The sequence below is a fragment of the Salvelinus alpinus genome, chromosome 14 (assembly GCF_045679555.1).
Source record: "Salvelinus alpinus chromosome 14, SLU_Salpinus.1, whole genome shotgun sequence".
Classification (NCBI taxonomy): Eukaryota; Metazoa; Chordata; class Actinopteri; order Salmoniformes; family Salmonidae; genus Salvelinus; species Salvelinus alpinus.
In genome coordinates this window covers 49,082,608-49,099,415 of record NC_092099.1, presented here as the reverse complement: position 1 = coordinate 49,099,415, position 16,808 = coordinate 49,082,608, and the positions used below count along the sequence as shown (strand labels likewise).

Below are 16,808 nucleotides of genomic sequence, written 5' to 3'. Positions count from 1 at the left end.
GCTGGCCCTTAAATGTACATGAAGAGCTAACATTAATAATATGCATGTCAATCTCTCCTGGCTCAAAGTAGAGGAGAGATTGACTTTACTACTATTTGTATTTGTGAGAGGTATTGACATGTTGAATGCACCTAGCTGTCTGACACCCATGCATACCCCACAAGAAATGCCACCAGAGGTCTCTTCACAGTCCCCAAATCCAGAACAAACTATGGAAGGCGCACACAGTACTACATAGAGCCATGACTACATGGAACTCTCTTCCATATCAGGTAACTGATGCAAACAGCAGAATCAGGGGGGAAAAAACAGATAAAAAAACACCTTATGCACTGCACTCTACACACACATACACATGGATTTTGTGTTGTAGATATGTGGTAGTAGAGTAGTGGCCTGAGGGCACACACTTAATGTGTTGTGAAATCTGTTGTGAAGTTTTTAAAATTGTATAACTGCCTTGATTTTTTGGGGACCCCAGGAAGAGTAGCTACTGCCTACGTAGGAACTAATGGGGATCGATAATACATAGAAATACAATTGGACCTTGTCCTAGCCTTCCCATATTGCATGTCATATTGCACACATACGCATACTGTAACTAAGAAAAGGTAGCAAGCCAGGCACCATTATACATTAAAAAGAGTATGTTCGAAGTAAGTGGGGGCATTTTCAATCATGTGGTGCACATTCATATCAAAGTGCACTGCATCCGCTGGCGAATAAACAACAAATCAGTATTCAGGAGCAGAGGGTTCTGAGAGCGCTCAGTGGTGAATATCGAAAAGGGTATCTGTACATGTCTGGAGACGACAGATGAGAGGAGAAACTTCCATGTGTCAGACTGAGGATCTTGATGTACAACTAACAGGGATTACCTGAGACCCAGATAGTTAAGCCAGGGGACTGATCACTACAGGTTCACTCTGGCTTTAAACCATCTCATGTTGTTACCCCTTTGAATTACACTTTATAAGGAGGGCAGCACATGTATAACAGCTCTATGTGATTGTGAGATGCATTTTAATATAGTGCATATCCCGTCATGGGGTGTATTGTGCAGTATCTGTCATGTTTTGTCTTTGATCATCATGTCTTGTCCCTGTGCTTCCCTCTGCTGGTCTTATTAGGTTCTTTCCCTCTTTCTATCCCTCTCTCTCCCCCTCCCTCTCTCCCTCTCTCGCTCTCTCTCTCTATCGTTCCGTTCCTGCTCCCAGCTGTTTCTCATTCTCCTAACTACCTCATTTACTCTTTCACACCTGTCCCCTATTTTGCCCTCTGATTAGAGTCCCTATTTCTCCCTCTGTTTTCCGCTTCTGTCCTTGTCGGATTCTTGTTTGATGTTTGCTGTTCTGTGTCCTTGTTCCGCCCTGTCGTGTTTTTGCCTTCTTCAGATGCTGCGTGTGAGCAGGTGTCTATGTCAGCTACGGCCTGTGCCTTCCCGAAGCGACCTGCAGTCTGTGGTCGCGTCTCCAGTCGTTCCTCTCTACTGACGAGAGGATTTCAGTTTCCTGTTTTGGATTTACCTATGATAATATCCAGGAGTATCATTGTTTGTTTAAGACTGGAATAAAGACTCTGTTTCTCTTAAGTCGCTTTTGGGTCCTCATTCATCAGCATAACAGTATCGTCAAGAACACATTTGAGAAAGGAGTGGTGAGTGTTATATACTGTATATAGTGTAGCTAAGAAGAGCAGGTGGGGACTCACAGTTGTGGCAGGTGGCTCCAGTGTATCCTGTCCCAGAGCAGTCGCAGTAGAAGCGGCTCCAAGACTGGGAACACTGCCCTCCATGTTCACAGAAGTTGGGCAGACATCTGGAGATAGGCAACAGCAGAAATATACATGACGTTATCATGTATATAAATATCTATACTATGCATGAGCAAATGTCAGGGTGTACATAATAAAAATAATAAAACATTCTAAAGATTTGATAAGGTAGAAAATCAACTGCAAATCTGTTTTTACAATCTCAGAGATTTATGATATATACATATACTAGTTATTTATTTGAAAGATTCTGAACTTGTTTCCCCAGTAATAAACACAAACAATCACACAATGAAAAGTCTCAGAAGGATAAAGTGTTGGCAACCAAAGAAATGCAATCAAAGCCCAAACACGTATCTGTAAGATCTCACAATCCTTTTTGTAAAGAAGGGTAAAAATGTGCTTTGTCTTTGTGTCGAGGCCTACTATCCTGAACCTTGCATTATCTGCTAAGGAGACTCCCTCCCAATATATTTTTCATTTCCTTGTCATTATCAAGGCACGGTCTGACACGCAAGTACTCAAGAGGTGAGACGACACAGTTTGTGCATTTTTCTTTTGCCGTTGTTTATTTATGATTTACAAGACTGCTCGGTAAATCCCAAATTAATTGGTACCCCTCCAACTCAGATTGTTTGGGCAACTGGTAAACAAACACAGTACTGTGTTATTATGTTTGAAAAAAATAAACGGCGGCATAATCACATCAAACCCGGAACATGTGTTTATGGGATTTGAACACCCAGCGCTTCACAGCAATTCCTCTGCTAACCACAATTTCCTGATTAATAGTATTTTCCTCAAGCCTCCTTCAGTTTTGCGTAATTGCCCGGCTTCCAAGCACGCAGCTATACAAGCAGGCATCTACAATGTCATACACTTTCGTCTTTCTACCATGAATTGCTATGGAGCGGAGTGACCGCGGCGTGGATAAGGTAACAAGCCATGGTTTCATCACCATACTGCTGTTTCTATTGTTGTGTTCACGGCTGCCCTCACAGGTCATGGAATTAGAACCCGCGGCACAGAAGTGAACACTTGAAAAAAAACTGTAGTCATGAAGTTTGATTGGACACAGAGAAAAGAAGATTAGCACTCGTAAAGGTTAACCTTCCAATCCTTTAATGAAGCATAGTTCTGGTAGTTACATCAAGACACGCCACTCCGATGGACGATGACACATTTCCAACGGACTGCTTGCACTAGCCTCCCTAAATAATATTGCATGGCAGTGAAATCTACAACACACTCAGCGTACTCTTTGTGGAAGGCTCCATGAGACGCAGCCAATTACACACAGACATCTGTTTTGTTGTCACCAAGCATCTAATTTCCTCTTTTTACACATTCCATCGCTTTAACTAACATCAACTAACATTTAATCTGTAAATGTTGCACACACTCCAACATCATCTCAATCTGCCGGGTCGCATTCCGAACAGAACAATCAGGTATAGCTGTGATCTGACATCAGAGGATTCCCCTCAGGGTGAATACAAGGAGAAACGCCTGCTCTCTTGTTAGTCTCTTCCCTGTAAGTGTTCCGGGTTTCCACAACCTTGCCATGACATCCATTCAGCGTGTACTAATTCCACCCATTGGTTCCACAACAGAGTGGGGCAATAACGGAATGAGAGGACGCCACGCCCCACACAGGAAGCAGCTTGTTAGTAGGGCCCTCGACCAGGATGATGAGGCTACAGTACCAGGCTCCATTGCATGGTCTAATTGGCCGAGCCTAACTGTAAGCCTATCTCTATTGGCTGTGGTGGAGAGAATAACTGCCGTTTTGTTTTAGTTTGTCATCCAAACACACCAACATTTGGGGATTGGAGCCCCACCTTACTTGGTATAACGTCTGCAGAAACCCTAAAGTCCAACCTGTCATGGATGCTACATGTGTCAAACTGCAGCTCCTTGTAGTCTCCTAGTCGTCCTTGGTGCACCAGGTTCAGGTCCATGGGCTGGCTGTTGATGGAGAAGAGACGCATGCACCCCTGGAACGCCAACGTGGGGTTCTCACAGCCCGAGACGTTCAGAGACGGACAACCTGTGACACAGATTGAAAAACTGTTGCTAAATCGTCGTATTTTCATCATCCAGCATTTCCTGTATACATCTCCAGATAATGTCTTCAGAAGCTGCAGCAAAACCTGACCACCAAGACCTGGTCTCATGAGACAGTTATGCAGACAAAAAGACTCATTGTGTGTGGCCTTACCTCCGAAGTAGAGGGTGTCTCCTGCCTCCATGTGGTCTCCCAGCTCCATAGTTGAGGACGGCTCGTTGTCCAGAGTCATGGTGACCTGGAGACCTCGGGAACTGAGACTCGCAGAGTGCCACAGTCCATCATTCACTCTGTGACCTGTGGACACAGCGAGGTGTCATTTCTGTGCACGTCACATTTCAATGAGACACCACCAATCTCTATTACAGGCTTATCAAACATCACTTGCAGGTTTTTTCAGGGACTGTTGGGATTGTGATCTCCAACATGGGTCATATTTCAGATTACATTGTTTGTGCTAGGCCTACATATTGCAAATCAGAGCCTGTCATTGGCTGTGTAATCTATGGTCACGCGCTACGACATACTACACTGTACTAAGAAGGGAAGAGGACATGGAAATACAAATGAATGACTATGTGGTTGGTCAGATTGAAGCTAAATCATTGCCAGAGGACAAAACGTAATGCTGTGACTGTACTGGTAGTTATTGTTGGATGAAACATTGATTTGGCCGTCGGTTCCAACTCCAAATAGACGTACAGTAACAGTGGATTGTGGGATATTAATTTTGATTGTCCTTTATAGTGAAGGGCTTCCAAGCTGTGGCAGTCTTTCTGTGGGTCTATAATTCCCTCTGTGCCTGCCATCTGCTGAAAGTCTGGGCTCTGCAATCCAATATTAATTCTACATGTTATTTCTGTCTGACTGCAATCCTGCAGAACTGGCATCCAAAATACAAGATATAAAGGATTGCATTTTAACTCAAGCCATTCAAAGAAGATGAAGCGTCCTCTGAGTTTATAGGGGGCAAAAGGTAATAGAAATGATGTAGATGAAATGTGCAAAACCAAACACAGACGGTCTCTGCCTAGATGATGGATGAGTTTTTCACTGTCTGCCTGTTTCACTGGAACAAAGAGCCTTTTCTACTCTGAGTCCCCATAGACAGAACCACTGATTCCAGCTTAGAGTGGGTCTGGGTCAGCTAGACTAGGGGCTGTTGGTCCTCACCGGTGGAGACCTCTTCTTTCTGCTGGGCTGACATGTGGTGGGTCAGGCGCAGCCGACTGTTACTGATCTGCAGCTCCAGTCTCTGGGGCTCCAGGGCCAGCCGGGTGGAGAGCAGTAGCCCGTCTGGGTTCCACGTTCTGAACTGGAAACGCACAGCGAAGCCCCCCGAAGCAGACGGCGTGGCCGGGAGCGACAGGAAGCTGCTGCTGGAGCTCAGGAAGGTAGTGGACACCAGCTGAGGCTCAGAGCACGAGAAGGTCACATTGCCCTGGTGACACAAATGGAACACAGTCTTACAGTCACCTTGCCCTGGTGACACAAATGGAACACAGTCTTACAGTCACATTGCCCTGGTGACACAAATGGAACACAGTCTTACAGTCACCTTGCCCTGGTGACACACACAGAGCACACAGATGGCAGAATGATTTACTCACACCATCATCAACATGATGAATACATAATGAATCTCATGTTGGGTTTACTGTACGTTCATCTGAGCAGAATGACAAACAGTGGGCTGGTAAAGGAAGGTATCAACTGAATATGGTACTTAGATAACTAAATTGCCTGTAAGAACAAAATAAATCCTTGAGAATGCCATATAAAGCCAAATGACTATCTGAAATTCAAAAGGTGCATTACAAGACCACCACAAATGCAGAAATGTAATACAATATCAAACTATGACATTTCTGAGTTTCTCCGCTCCAATCTAGGTCAGCCGTCAGGTGGGCAAAGAAAGAACACACTAATTCCAAGTGGTCCAGAGGCCTTGTGTGGTACATGGAGCTAAAGAGCAGCCATGTCAATTGAGGTCAGCAGCCCATCAATCCCAGAGCCTCAGAAGCAGGGAAGAGCAATCGGCAGCACTTCACTCTCAATGTGATCCCTCGCCACCAGACCACCACCTCAGGTACTATTCCACATTGAAATTCCATTACGGATTCCATCATGGCAGTCAGTGAGCAAAATTGCTCACTTTCTCAATTGTAAGTAAAGGCCTTTTAACATAGCAATCAGAATTTCAAGGGAAAGAAATGTGCCTGTGATGCAATTATGTGGCACTTAGGCTTCTGTCTGATTTGATGGGGGGGGGGGGGGAGGGGGGGGGGGGTCTATTCATGTGTTTAGAATTAAAGACATAGTAGTGAGGGTCAGATATAACTTAAACGGTAGAGAGAATATAGATTGGTTTTCTCACTCAATGTTTTCCTCTACGGACAGAAAGCTATGTGACTAACTCAAATACAAAATGTGATTAAACATAGTCGAATCACATTGTAGGCAAACGTGAAATCTCACTGCAACAGTGCAATTAAAACAGTCTGAGTTCACAGAGGCCTTGGTTGATTAACTACTTTGTCCCCATACTATTTTAAGGATGTACTAATAATCTATGGTACGTTTGGATGAGACTGGTTGTCTTACCACGCTGTAGATCTGAGGCTTGCGTCGCTTGGCTAGGTCGATGATGTTGATCCCATTGTAGTAGAGGTTCTCAATGCAGCCATGGAAGTTCTTCCTCAGGAAGGTACCAGGCTTACCTGGCAGTGGGATGCCCCCGAAGCTGAGCTTTGATGAGGAAAAAGGGTGAAACGTTGACATCATTATTAAACGTATACAGGATTAATTCAAATTGCCACAATTAGTAAGATAACTTGGTTGAACTATTTACTTGGTCTGAAGTGTCTGACTATTCTACAGTAAGGTGTTTGGATAGACACACCTCATAGTCCACCTCCAGGGAGTCTCCTTCCCCCTTGGTCCTGAAGTGCTGTGTGTGGGTGTCCACGGTGAGGTTGACCTGCTTGTTGAAGCGCTCGATGAGGACAGAGTGCCAGTGCTGGTCATCCAGAAGACTGCTGAGAGTGACCGCAACACGACCACTGCTGAACCGCAGCCTTGTGTCATCTGAAGACAGAGAACAAGATAATATGGTTACTTTGATATAGATCATAAAGCAGTCCAGTATATTGAGGAAAGAAGAGATCTGAAAGAATGTGCTCACAAGACATTCCCAAAACGGAGCACTAGAACAGTCTTCCCCAGACTCAGCTGTTCACGATGTGGATCTTTATGGTTGATAACATTGATCGTTATACAGTTGCCATAGGGACCGTATTGATTTGATTGGTATTGAAAGAAGAGGTGATCTCATAGGAAGTGTAGACAAGACAGTCATTTAAGAATCCTCTTTCCCAGCTCAGCTGCTCACAATGTGGATCCTTAACAGTCTGAGTCTATTTTGTAAATGGAGCTCAGGATCAGTGGTAACTGGAAGGGTATCAGAACACAAACATCCAGTTACCCTCCCAGACTGCACCCCAGTCTGCTTTTAAATAGTTCAAATGACTATTTAATCCTTACCCAGAAACCCTTGTGTCCTGTTACACATGACCTTTGACTCATTGACCTCTGCGAGATTACCTTTACCAGGTTGAGGTAGAGGGCCAGCCTGGCCCGGTGTGGCTAACTCACCCAGGTTGAGGTAGAGGGCCAGTCTGGCCCAGTGTGACTAACTCACCCAGGTTGAGGTAGAGGGCCAGTCTGGCCCGGTGTGACTAACTCACCCAGGTTGAGGTAGAGGGCCAGTCTGGCCCGGTGTGACTAACTCACCCAGGTTGAGGTAGAGAGCCAGCCTGCCCCGGTGCAGCTCCAGTGTGATGTAGTCGCCCCTCTGACCCTCTCCATGGAGCAGCACCCCCTCAGCCTGGCGGCTCTTGAAGCTCAGCGAGATCACATCCTTCACCGTGCTCATGGACTTCTGGTTAAACCGGTAGAGCAGCGAGCTTCTGCCATCAAAGTCTGCCACGTCTGATTCTGAAGGCAATCAACAGACAGTTAAATGGTTTGGCATTGGATTATTTGCTCCCTGTCACAAAGAGCCTATTATGAACAGACTGCTATAGCTCTCAGCACTTCATACCTATGAAGGAAATTCTAGTGTCTACATCAATGGTAGTATTTAAATGTACACTGAACAAAAATATAAAAGCAACATGTAAAGTGTTGGTCCCATGTTTCATGAGCTGAAATAAAAGATCCCCGAAATGTTCCATACGCACAAAAAGCTTATTTCTCTCAAATCTTATGCACAGAATTGTTTACATCTGTCAGGTGTGGCATATCAAGAAGCTGATTAAACAGCATGATCATTACACAGGTGCGCCTTGTGCTGGGGGAAAAAAGGCCACTCTAAAATGTGCAGTTTCGTCACACAACACAATGCCTCAGAAGTCTCAAGTTTTGAGGGAGTGTGCAATGTGTCGTGTGGGGGAGCGGTTTGCTGATGACAACGTTGTGAACAGAATGCCCCATGGTGGCGGTGAGGTTATGGTATGGGCAGGCATAAGCTACGGACAACAAACACAATTGCATTTTATCTATGGCAATTTGAATGCACAGCGATACCGTGGTGAGATCCTGAGGCCTTTGTTGTGCCATTCATCCGCCGCCATTACCTCATGTTTCAGCATGATAATGCATGGCCCCATGTCGCAATTCCTGGAAGCTGAAAATGTCACAGTTCATCCATGGCCTGCATACTCACCAGACATGTCACACATTGAGCATTTTTGGGACGCTCTGGATTGACGTGTACGACAGCGTGTTCCAGTTCCTGCCAATATACACCAACGTTGCACAGCCATTTAAGAGGAGTGGGACAACATTCCACAGGCCACAATCAACAGCCTGATCAACTCTATGAGAAGTGTCGCGCTGCTTGAGGCAAATAGTGGTCACACCAGATACTGACTGGTTTTCTGATCCATGCCCCTACCCTTTGTTTTAAGGTACACTATACAGTATATACAAAAGTATGGAGACACGCCTTCAAATTAGTAGATTCGGCTATTTCAGCCACACCCGTTGCTGTATAAAATCGAGCACACAGCCATGCAATCTCCATAGACAAACGATGGCAGCAGAATGGTCTTACTGAAGAGCTCATTGACTTTCAACATGGCACTGTCATAGAATGCCACCTTTCCAACAAGCCAGTTTGTCAAATTTCTGCCCTGCTAGAGCTGCCCCGGTCAACTGTAAGTTATGTTATTGTGAAGTGGAAACGTCAAGGAGCAACAACGGTTCAGCTGCAAAGTGGTAGGCCACACAAGCTCACAGATGGAATCGCAGAGTGCTGAAGAGCGTAGCGTGTAAAAATCGTCTGTCCTCATTTGTAACACACTACCGAGTTCCAAACTGCCTCTGGGAGCAATGTCAGCATAATAACTGTTTGTCGGGAGCTTCATGAAGTGGGTTTCCATGGCCGAGCAGCCGCAAACAAGCCTAAGATCACCATGCGCAATGCCAAGTGTCGGCTGGAGTTGTGTAAAGCTTGCCCCCATTGGACTCTGGAGCAGTGTGAATGTGTTCTCTGGAATGATGAATCATGCTTCACCATCTGGCACTCTGACGGATGAATATGGGTTTGGCGGATGCCATAAGAACGCTACCTGCCCGAATGTACAGTACCATCTGTAAAGTTTGGTGGAGGAGGAATAATGGTTTGGGGCTGTTTTTCATGGTTCGGGCTAGGTCCCTTAGTTCCAGTGAAGGGAAATCTTAATGCTACAGCATTCAATGACATTCTTGACGATTCTGTGCTTCCAACTTTGTGGCAACAGTTTGAGGAAGGCCCTTTCCTGTTTCAGATGCCCCCGTGCACAAAGCAAGGTCCATACAGAAATGCTGTTGAGATCGGTGTGGAAGAACTTGACTGGCCAGCACAGAGCCCTGACATTAAGTACATCGAACACCTTTGGGATGAATTGGAAAGCCGACTGCGAGCCAAGGCCTAATCGCCCAACATCAGTGACCGACCTCACTAATGCTTATGGCTGAATGGAAGAAAGTCCCCGCAGCAATGTCCCAACATCTAGTGGAAAGCCTTCCCAGAAGAGTGGAAGCTATTATAGCAGCAAAGGGGGGACCAACTCCATATTAATTCCCATTATTATGGAATGAGATGTTCGACGAGCAGGTGTCCACATACTTTTGGTCATGTATTGTACTTGGTTTTTACCTGCATTAAGTACCAATTTCAGTTCAACAAAGGCTTTCTGCAGGGCAATAAAGGCAGATTGAAACTCTGACAGAGCTTTATCAGCTGTGGGAGCAATAGCATACACCACAGTGTCATCTGTATACAGTATAAAGTTACAATTTTGTACAGATAAATGAATATTGTACATTTAAATATTGAAAAGAACCTGACCAAGAATCGATCCCTGTGGTACACCTTTTGTTATGTCCATAAAACATGATTTAACACCATCAGTAAATACTCATTCACATACATGTTTGTTTGAACTCATCCAAGATTGATTTAGACTGTATTTTTCTTTCAGGCCACATACTTTTATTGTTGTAGTGTATCTGTGACCAACAGATGCATATCTGTATTCCCAGTCATGTGAAATCCATAGATTAGGGCCAAATTAATGTTTAAATTGACTGATTTCCTTATATGAACTGTAACTCAGTAAAATCTTTGAAATTGTTGCAAGTTGCGTTTATATTTTTTTTCAGTATATATTATGCTGGAAGCCATTTCCATGTGTAACTGGATAGGGAAAATCTCTGACATAGACGTGTTATTTTTCTTAGATAATTGCAGTATCTAGCTCTTGTGCTCACCCCTTTCGGTCATACACAATTGATTCCTGTAAGTGCTCAAAAAGGCAAGTTATTAGTTTGCCATAGGGGGAATTGTCAGCCTTACCCATTGAATTTATTCACTGAGAGACCTGGAGGACTCATGCATAGATACATTCATCTGTACTTACATATCCATTAATGTAATGACGTGAACATTGCAGAACAAAACTCTTTTTCATCTCTCTCCCTCTCTCCCTCACTCGCTCTTTTCTCTCTGTGTCATGAATTGATCGACCTATTTTATAGTTCAACATTAAGATGTCTATTGTCCCTCCTTTTATTTATTTTTACTTTGAGCTGTATTTATTAGCAGCGCACACACGCATCCACCATGAATACAGGGATCATGCTGTGGAACCATTCGGCATGATGACAAGTGCTCACTCAGGGATAATTGTAACTGTCCAGTAATACACTAAAAATATATATATTAGTAGTATGATAGTAATTCACTTGTTGATCAGAGTATTTTAATTTATTGTTGGAGCATTTTGCTGCACCTGTTGTAACACCTGCAAAATCTGTGTACACGGCCAATAAACGTTAATTTGATTAGATTGATTAATTTAGCATTACCCTGGATCTCAACTGGCACGCCTGCCTGGCTGTTACTGTCTATCTCTATTGGTCGGCATTTTTCTTTAATCATTTGTGATAAAAGAGAGAATTGCATCAATATCAAAATCCTATATACTATATTTTTGCAGTTGTCCTCAAACATCCTGCTTTCATTAAAGGTTATACACAGAAGTAGGGTGTTCTGGATGTAATGGGTGGAGGGGCCACTTACTGTAGGCATTATATTAGCTGAACGTGTTTGGTCTGACTGTAAGGGATGGTGGTCACTTTAATGTAGTCACTGTCTATATGGTCTGAATGTAAGGGCTGGTGGTCTGATCACTCACTGTAGGCACAGCCGTAGACTTCCACTCTGAGTCCCACCCAGCCACTGGGGTTCCAGTCCAGGGGGACGAAGCGCAGGAAGCGGCTTCTGATAGAGTGAGACAACTTGTGGTGGACGACACTGTCAGCATTCACATTCCCCACAAACCTCTGCAGACAGATAGAGAGAGGAGGAAGCGAGTAGGGAGAGGACGAAGAGAGGAAGGAGGGAGACGAGTAAGAGGGGAGGGAGAGGAGAACAGGCAGCAGGGCAACGCCAAGCATAAATATATCAATTATTTTATATGTATAAATACGTATATAATATATACACTATGGTCAAAAGTTTAAGAACACCTACTCATTCAAGGGTTTTCATTTTCTTTATTTTGACTATTTTCTACATTGTAGAATAATAGTGAATACATCAAAACTATGAAATAACAGGGCCTCCTGGGTGGCGCAGTGGTCTAGGGCACTGCATCGCAGTGCTAGCTTTAAACCCCAAATCTATTTTGCATGAAGAAACAACCTGTCATTCATCACAAACTTTGTGAATATCTGGGTTGTCCCTCTTCACAATGCAGAAAGACTGCATTTAAATCAGTGGAAACCACTTTACTACAACACATCTGTTATGATTGTTTTCTTTACTAAAGCAGAGGTTTATTATTATTATTGCTATTATTATTATTATTGCATAGGTGTAAACATACATTTTTTTAGTAAGAGAGCACTTGTATAGTCTAAGAAAGTAGCAGAAATTTGCAAAAAGTAGTTTTAAATGCATTTTATTGAAGGGAAACAATAACAGTCTTGAACTTTATTTGGCAACATAGCGATATATTCTTATATACTGTACAATGAGGAATTCATCTACAAAATACTAGTCTTCTCCCATTTTTTGAGCCATTGCTCACACCCACAAGGTGTATAAAACAACAACAATAAACAAGAATAAAATAATATAGATACAAAACAAAAACGTGAAGAACATAAATCAATCAACTCTAATTAGCACATGTAGGACAATATGCAAGTGTGTGTGCATGGACTTTGCAGATGTATTTCTCACATGTGCAGCACATATTTGTTTTCCAGTCCTTCTTTGGGGGACATAATTGGCATCTCCTCCTCTTGCCTACCCCAGCTGCAGCCTCAGGTGGATCAGGACAAGATTCAGCCCCCTGAACAGATTTCATAAGCACTGCAGAGGCTGATGTGCAGGGGAGGCGCTCCCTTCTTTGAATGTGTGGGGTTACAAGTGCCTTTCCCAGCTGTTCCATGAACACCCTCCTCTTTTTCCAGCAATTTTTTTCAGGCATCCAGGTAGGGTTGAACTTGTTCCATATCACAAAGTTATTGTATGAGGACACATCAATGATGTTATGGAAGATAACCAGAGGCCAGTCATCCTCCTGCAGCTGTAAGTTCCAATCACCTTGTCCAGGTTGTCCACGCCTCCTTTGTTGTGGTTGTAGTCCAGGATGATGGCTGGCTTCCTGTCCTCACGATCACTGATCTCAGCCATTTTGTGCAGTGTGCTCAGGAGGACCACATTCTTGTTCCTTTTTGGAAGGTAAGAAACTAGAGTGATGGTGAAGGCAAACTTAGATGAGAAGGCCTCTCTCCCCCTTGTTGCGAGGAGTGCAGGGGGGAGCTCAGGCTTGTTCTTTCTAACTGTGCCAACCATTGTGATCTTCCTCTTCAGGAGCTGCTGGCTGAGTTCAATCAGTAGCACACATAATCTCAATGTGTGTGTGTGGTTTTTGTGGTGTGTAAATGATTTTATAACTGCTGGGTCAAAAATGACACTAAGACAATCTTTGTACCCTGGTGGTGTACAGCTTTCATGGAAATATGAACAAAGGCAAAGTTTCACTTTTTCTAATGTTGTGGGTCACCCTAGGAAAAGTCATCAAACTTCAAGTTGAAAAAAATATAATTTATGGGGTTTTCTCTGATGATAAACATAGTGGCGGGTCATTTTCTACCCCTAAGACAGCACAAGGGTTAATGCGTTTGAGCCAATCAGTTATGTTGTGACAAGGTAGGGGTGGTATACAGAAGATAGCTCTATTTTGTAAAAGACCAAGTCCATATTATGGCAAGAACAGCTCAAATAAGTAAAGAGAAATGACAGTCCATCATTACTTTAAGACATCAAGGTCAGTCAATTACGGAAAATGTCAAGAACTTGAAAGTTTCTTCAAATGCAGTCGTAAAAACCATCAAGCGCTATGATCAAACTGGCTCTCATGAGGACCACCACAGGAATGGAAGACCCAGAATTACCTCTGATGCAGAGGATACGTTCATTAGAATTACCAGCCTCAGCAATTGCAGCCCAAATAAATGCTTCACAGAGTTCAAGTAACAGACATCTCAACATCAACTGTTCAGAGGAGACTGTGTGAATCAGACCTTCATGGTCAAATTGCTGCAAAGAAACCACTACTAAAGGACACCAATAAAAAGAAGATACTTGCTTGGGCCAAGAAACACGAGCAATGGACATTAGACCAGTGGAAATTTGTCCTTTGGTCTGGAGTCCAAATGGATGATTTTTGGTTCCAACCGCCATGTCTTTGTGAGACGCAGTGTGGGTGAAAGGATGATCTGTATTTCCCACCATAAAGCATGAAGGAGGAGGTGTTATGGTGTGGGGGTGCTTTGCTGGTGACACTGTCTGTGATTTCTTTAGAATTCAAGACACACTTAACCAGCGCAGCTACCACAGCATTCTGCAGCGATACGCTATCCCATCTGGTTTTGGCTTAGCGGGACTATCATTTGTTTTTCAACAGGACAATGACCCAACACACCTCCAGGGTGTGTAAGGACTATTTTACCAAGAAGGAGAGTGATGGAGTGGTGCATCAGACGACCTGGCCTCCATAATCCCCCGATCACAACCAAATAGAGATGGTTTGATGTGAGTCAGAACCCAGAGTAAAGGAAAAGCAGTGGGAACTCCTTCAAGACTGATGGAAAAGCATTCCAGGTGAAGCTGGTTGAGAGAATGCCAAGAGTGTGCAAAACTGTCATCAAGGCAAAGGGTGGCTATTTGAATAATCTCAAATATAAAATATATTTTGATTTGTTTAACACTTGTATGGTTACTAAATTATTCCATTTGTGTTATTTCATAGTTTTGATTTCTTCACTATCATTCAACAAAGTAGAAAATAGTAAATATAAAGGAAAACCCTTGAATGAGTAGGTGTTCTAAAACTTTTGACCAGTAGTGTACATATATAATATACAGGAAATATATGATATTCAGGAAATGTATAATATAAATATATACTATCCAGGAAAAATCGAATATATATATATATATACACACACACATATACAAATATATAGAAATATACACAGGAAATATATTTAAGTGATAATGCCCGAGAAGCCGGTGTTTGGATATATATTGACACAAATGTTGCATTATCACTTTGATCCCATTTGATCTTCAAATAATGATAGACATACACTGCTCAAAAAAATAAAGGGAACACTTAAACAACACAATGTAACTCCAAGTCAATCACACTTCTGACCTGCACATTTGTGACCTGCTGGAGGTCATTTTGCAGGGCTCTGGCAGTGCTCCTCCTTGCACAAAGGCGGAGGTAGCGGTCCTGCTGCTAGGTTGTTGCCCTCCTACGGCCTCCTCCACGTCTCCTGATGTACTGGCCTGTCTCCTGGTAGCGCCTCCATGCTCTGGACACTACGCTGACAGACACAGCAAACCTTCTTGCCACAGCTCGCATTGATGTGCCATCCTGGATGAGCTGCACTACCTGAGCCACTTGTGTGGGTTGTAGACTCCGTCTCATGCTACCACTAGAGTGAAAGCACCGCCAGCATTCAAAAGTGACCAAAACATCAGCCAGGAAGCATAGAAACTGATAAGTGGTCTGTGGTCACCACCTGCAGAACCACTCCTTTATTGGGGGTGTCTTGCTAATTGCCTATAATTTCCACCTTTTGTCTATTCCATTTGCACAACAGCATGTGAAATTTATTGTCAATCAGTGTTGCTTCCTAAGTGGACAGTTTGATTTCACAGAAGTGTGATTGACTTGGAGTTACATTGTGTTGTTTAAGTGTTCCCTTTATTTTTTTGAGCAGTGTATTTTCATGAAGAATGTTATTTTGATGAATTTATTCATACTATTTCATCATTCTGCAAGATATAGTCCCGACACAAATCTACGGTTGCTACCCAAGCCGGATGGTCATTCGTTCTATTGGTTTGGTTGCCAGAGACGTAACCCAGTTATTCAGTATCTATGGACACAACCCAGTCATTCGTTTACATTTTTCATTACCATACTGGCTGGCAACGTTCTTATTCCTTGCATGCTAGCTTGCCGACTACAGCTAACTTACAGTCATGTCAATAGCCAGAATAACAGCAAGTAGCTGCACTTGCACTTGTTTAAGCTTAACAGCTAGTAACATTTATTTGGACATATCCATTACAATGATCTAATGAGGCGCGATTTCGCCTGGCATAGAAAATGTGCTCAATCATAAGGACACTGTTGTTCAGAGGAGCTAGTCAACAACACAGCAAACACAATGACTTCAAACTGAAGCTGGAAAGATTGCAAACTAGCTGCAATTTGTTTCGTTTAACTTTTTTTTCAATTGACATTTCTTTGTATATATCCATAAAAATTATGCCAGATAATTCATGATTTTGACAGGTTGAGAATTGCCAGTAAAGCTCTGAGACATGAATTTGTCGAGGCACAGATTTGGGGAAGGGTACCAAAAAATCCTGCAGCATTAAAGGTCCCCAAGAACACAGTGGCCGCCATCATTCTTACAGTGGCTTGCAAAAGTATTCACTCCCTTGGCATTTTTCCTATTTTGTTGCCTTACAAACTGGAATTAAAATAGATTGTTTGTGGGTTTGTATCATTTGATTTACACACATGCCTACCACTTTGAAGATGCAACATATTTTTTATTGTGAAACAAACAAGAAATAAGACAACAAAAAATAAACTTCAGCATGCATACCTATTCACCCCCCCAAAGTCAATACTTATGCATCAATTACACCTGCAAGTCTCTTGGGGTATGTCTCCATAAGCTTGGCACATCTAGCCACTGGGATTTTTGCCCATTCTTCAAGGCAAAACTGCTCCAGCTCCTTCAAATTGGATGGGTTCCGCTGGTGTACAGCAATCTTTAATTCATACCACAGATTCTCAATTGGATTGAGGTCTGGGCT

General features: G+C 43.1%; 1 protein-coding gene across 6 annotated transcripts in view; it reads right to left on the bottom strand.

Annotated features, from left to right (window-relative positions):
- Nucleotides 1–16,808, bottom strand: part of LOC139539009 (contactin-associated protein-like 5) — a 114,684-nt gene that overhangs the window by 29,070 nt on the left and 68,806 nt on the right. For all 6 annotated transcript variants that reach the window (XM_071341663.1, XM_071341665.1, XM_071341661.1 and 3 more), the window contains exons 4-11: nucleotides 11,584–11,731; nucleotides 7,634–7,837; nucleotides 6,744–6,928; nucleotides 6,446–6,589; nucleotides 5,015–5,282; nucleotides 3,995–4,138; nucleotides 3,655–3,823; nucleotides 1,711–1,817 (exon numbers count right to left, since the gene is read on the bottom strand). In XM_071341663.1, coding sequence (XP_071197764.1) covers nucleotides 1,711–1,817; nucleotides 3,655–3,823; nucleotides 3,995–4,138; nucleotides 5,015–5,282; nucleotides 6,446–6,589; nucleotides 6,744–6,928; nucleotides 7,634–7,837; nucleotides 11,584–11,731 — 1,369 coding nt within the window. The remainder of the gene's footprint in view (nucleotides 1–1,710; nucleotides 1,818–3,654; nucleotides 3,824–3,994; nucleotides 4,139–5,014; nucleotides 5,283–6,445; nucleotides 6,590–6,743; nucleotides 6,929–7,633; nucleotides 7,838–11,583; nucleotides 11,732–16,808) is intronic.